The sequence below is a fragment of the Priapulus caudatus genome, unplaced genomic scaffold (assembly GCF_000485595.1).
Source record: "Priapulus caudatus unplaced genomic scaffold, Priapulus_caudatus-5.0.1 Scaffold491, whole genome shotgun sequence".
Classification (NCBI taxonomy): Eukaryota; Metazoa; Priapulida; class Priapulimorpha; order Priapulimorphida; family Priapulidae; genus Priapulus; species Priapulus caudatus.
Genome location: NW_014577552.1, coordinates 31,668 through 35,217, shown reverse-complemented (window position 1 = coordinate 35,217; position 3,550 = coordinate 31,668). Strand labels below are relative to the sequence as shown.

At 48.6% G+C, this 3,550-nt stretch overlaps 1 protein-coding gene across 1 annotated transcript in view; it reads left to right on the top strand.

The window, feature by feature from the left end:
* The window catches only part of LOC106810979 (alpha-(1,3)-fucosyltransferase 6-like), a 6,312-nt gene extending 3,016 nt beyond the window's left edge, over nucleotides 1–3,296 (top strand). The window contains exons 4-5 of the mRNA XM_014814485.1: nucleotides 2,030–2,162; nucleotides 2,405–3,296. Of these exons, the coding sequence (XP_014669971.1) occupies nucleotides 2,030–2,162; nucleotides 2,405–2,879 (608 nt within the window). The 3' untranslated portion in view covers nucleotides 2,880–3,296. The remainder of the gene's footprint in view (nucleotides 1–2,029; nucleotides 2,163–2,404) is intronic.
* Nucleotides 3,297–3,550: the final 254 nt, after the last annotated feature.

The following is a 3,550-nucleotide window of genomic DNA, read 5'->3' as shown; positions in this document are numbered from 1 at the left end:
ACGTTCGATCATCGGATCACGTGACCATCACATCACCTCCGCAATCGGGAGCAATCGATGCAGTGTTTCGTGAAGACGTTTCTCTGCTGCGTCGTTGTCGGCGTCGGCGTCACGGCGTTGTTGTGCTCGTACTTGTACAACGAGATGCAGCTTCAGCTGCCCAGCTGGCCCGCGGTGCGTTTCGGCTCTCACGCAAACACAGGTGCGATGCATTTTGCCTTTTAGCGGTACCCAGAGCGGCTAGTGATGACGTCATGAAGCGCGTCTGCTAGACGGTCTCGTGCGCGGATGCTATTCTCACGAGAAATTTGCTCGTTTAAATTTTTTAGTATCTTTAGCGTCAGGAGTTAGTATTATGCGGATTCAATGGCCCTCGGTCGGGCGGTCGGTCGGTCGGTCGGTCGGTCGGTCGGTCGGGCAGTCCGTCGGTCGGTCGGTCGGGCGGGCGGTCGGGCGATTGGTCGGTCGGGCGGGCGGGTGGTCGGGTGGTCGGGAGGTCAGCCGGCCGGGCGGTCAGTAGGTCGGGAGGTCGGTCGGTCGATCGGTCGGTCGGTCGGTCGGTCGGTCGGTCGGTCGGTCGGTCGGTCGGGCGGTCAGTCGGTCGGTCGGTCGGTCGGTCAGTCGGTCGGTCGGTCGGGCGGTCAGTCGGGTGGTCGGTCGGTCGGGCGATCGGACGGGCGGGTGGGCGGGCGGTCGGTCGGTCGGTCGGTTGGTCGGCCGGTCGGTCGTCATAGAAAACTCGTAAAGGGATGGAAAGGGAACGAGTGTTAAACAGATTTAAGCGGATATAAGGGCGGATGTAAGGGCGGAAGGTGTTAACGTTAACGCTAAGATAACACTCACGATTAATGTCATGACTAATATTATTTCTGACGCTTTTTTTTCTCCAGGGCAGCAGTTACTTGCCAGCTCGGTTCCAGCGGGGTTCAAGATCATCACTTTCGGATCGTCGTATTACTCGCACGACAAATGGCCGATTCTAAGCCAAACCAAACAATTCAGCCACTGTCCAACCCGCGCCTGCTTCATCTTCCCGCAATCGTACTACTACGAGCATCAATGGCTGCGTGACACCGCAGATGCCGTCATCTTTCATCCAAGAGACCGGTTCCTCTCGCAAAAACTTCATTGGCTGTCCGTTAGGGCGCGCCCGCAGCGGCAGCGATGGATCACGCACATACAGGAGTCTCCCTTGAACATCGATGGAGCGACGTCACGACTTCGTCTCGTGTGCAACTGGACGATGAGTTACCGTAGCGATGCGGATATCTACGCTCCGTACGGACAATTCTACTTCAACGTAAATGCGTCATCGTCTTCAGTAGACAGTGTTAGACCAGGTCAGTGTGTGTTATTAGACCAGGTCAGTGTGTGTTATTAGACCAGGTCAGTGTGTGTTATTAGACCAGGTCAGTGTGTGTTATTAGACCAGGTCAGTGTGTGTTATTAGACCAGGTCAGCGTGTGTTATTAGACCAGGTCAGTGTGTGTTATTAGACCAGGTCAGTGTGTGTTATTAGACCAGGTCATTGTGTGTTATTAGACCAGGTCAGTGTGTGTTATTAGACCAGGTCAGTGTGCGTTATTAGACCCCTAAGACCAGGTCAGTGTGTGTGTCATTAGACCAGGTCAGTGTGTGTTATTAGACCAGGTCAGTGTGTGTTATTAGGTTTAGGAATGGGGGCAGCAAAATTAAAAAATAAGCTTAGCTAATAATCGTAAATAACCCTAACGTAATTTTTGTGGCCACTTATCCGTGAAAGCTTTGTCTCAGACCCACTCCTACCACACTATGGACTTCGATGAAGAGCTGCGCCCGTCGGTCATCATTACACAGTTGAGTCATGAATTCCCCCCCCCCTAGGAATTTGCTCAGCCTACGATCCTGGTTACGCGTGCATGCACTACCATCATTAACGTATCTTCCCTCGCTGCATGTAGATCAGAAGTAGATAATAGGAAAGTCCCTATTATCTACTTCTGATGTAGATCTACTACTATACAACCGTATATATCCTCCTCTCTTGCAGACAGAGATTATGGCGATGGAAAGACGGGCTTCGTCGCAATCGTGGTTAGCCATTGCAGCACGCCCAACAGACGCGAGCTGTACTGGGAGACGCTGAGTAAATATGTACCAGTAGACGTCTACGGTCTGTGCAGGTCAGAGAATTTAATATTGTGCTCCTATAATATCTATATTAATAATTATATTATATCCTATATATTCTATATTCTATATACATAATATATATAATATATTATATCCTTAATATATATTATGTCTCACTCTATAACTGACCATGGGCGTCTTGATATTTTTCTCCGCATTGCATTCTTCTCATGTCGATATAGTGTGAAACTCTATCGCTTCTCGTTGACTCGTTGTTGTTTTGTTATTACAGTAAGTCGAACAGTTCGTGCACCGGTCCGCAAAACCATCCATCTTGCATGGAGGACATCGTGAAACGCTACAAGTTCTACCTAGCCTTCGAGAACAGCAACTGCAGGGAGTACATAACTGAAAAGTTCTGGCACAATGCGCTCGAGTGGGACGTCGTTCCCATAGTGAGAGGAGCACCGAGGACAGACTACGAACGGTTTGCTCCTCCTGGCTCCTTCATCCACGTCAACGATTTCAGTTCCGTTGAGAAGCTGGCTGAGTATTTACAAGAGTTGAACGTCGACAGTGAGGCCTACAATAAATACTTTAGATGGAAGCAGCTAGGCTGGATTTCGAATAACATCAGTGCGTCATTCTGCAGATTGTGTGAGGCACTGCACGATGTGACTAGACCCGTGAAAAGTTATGGGTATCTTAACCAATGGTGGAACGAAAGTGACTGTTGGAAACAGCGAGGGTTTACGAGTGTAGGATGATAAACCTACTAATTTACGATAAACCTGTGTTATCACTTTCTCAACGCAAACAGGTGTTGTACTGCAATGGAATCTGAGTATGGAATATAGAACGCACAGTATTTTATTATTTTTACAATATAATTCTCTGTATGAAACAAATATGACTGGAATTTTTTACTACAATGCAAAACCGTGTTTGTAAGGCATTTGTCTCTGGAAAAGAGTACACATAATAAGGTAATGCGACTATTGGAACAACGCTGAATAGAAAATAAGGTACACCAATTATCCCCAAGTATAAAGCATTCAACCTCGATATGTTCTATGGCGAGAACATACACTCGTGTACTTCATGACTTGGCTAACGACGTCGTCTTTGGGTATAAACAAACCTCGACGCTGCCAACTTCTTCAGACAACTTTGCTCACCGCTGCTGCTACTGCTACTGCTGCTGCTACTGCTACTGCTGCTACTACTGCTGCTGCTGCTGTTGCTACTGCTGTTAATGCTACTGCTGCTACTGCTGCTGCTACTGTTGCAACTTTGTACTTCTTTCTCTTACAAAAACACGCACACACGCGCACGGACACACACACACACGCACGGACACACTCACACACATACACAGACACACGCGCATGCACGCACGCACGCACACACACACACACACACACACACACACACACAC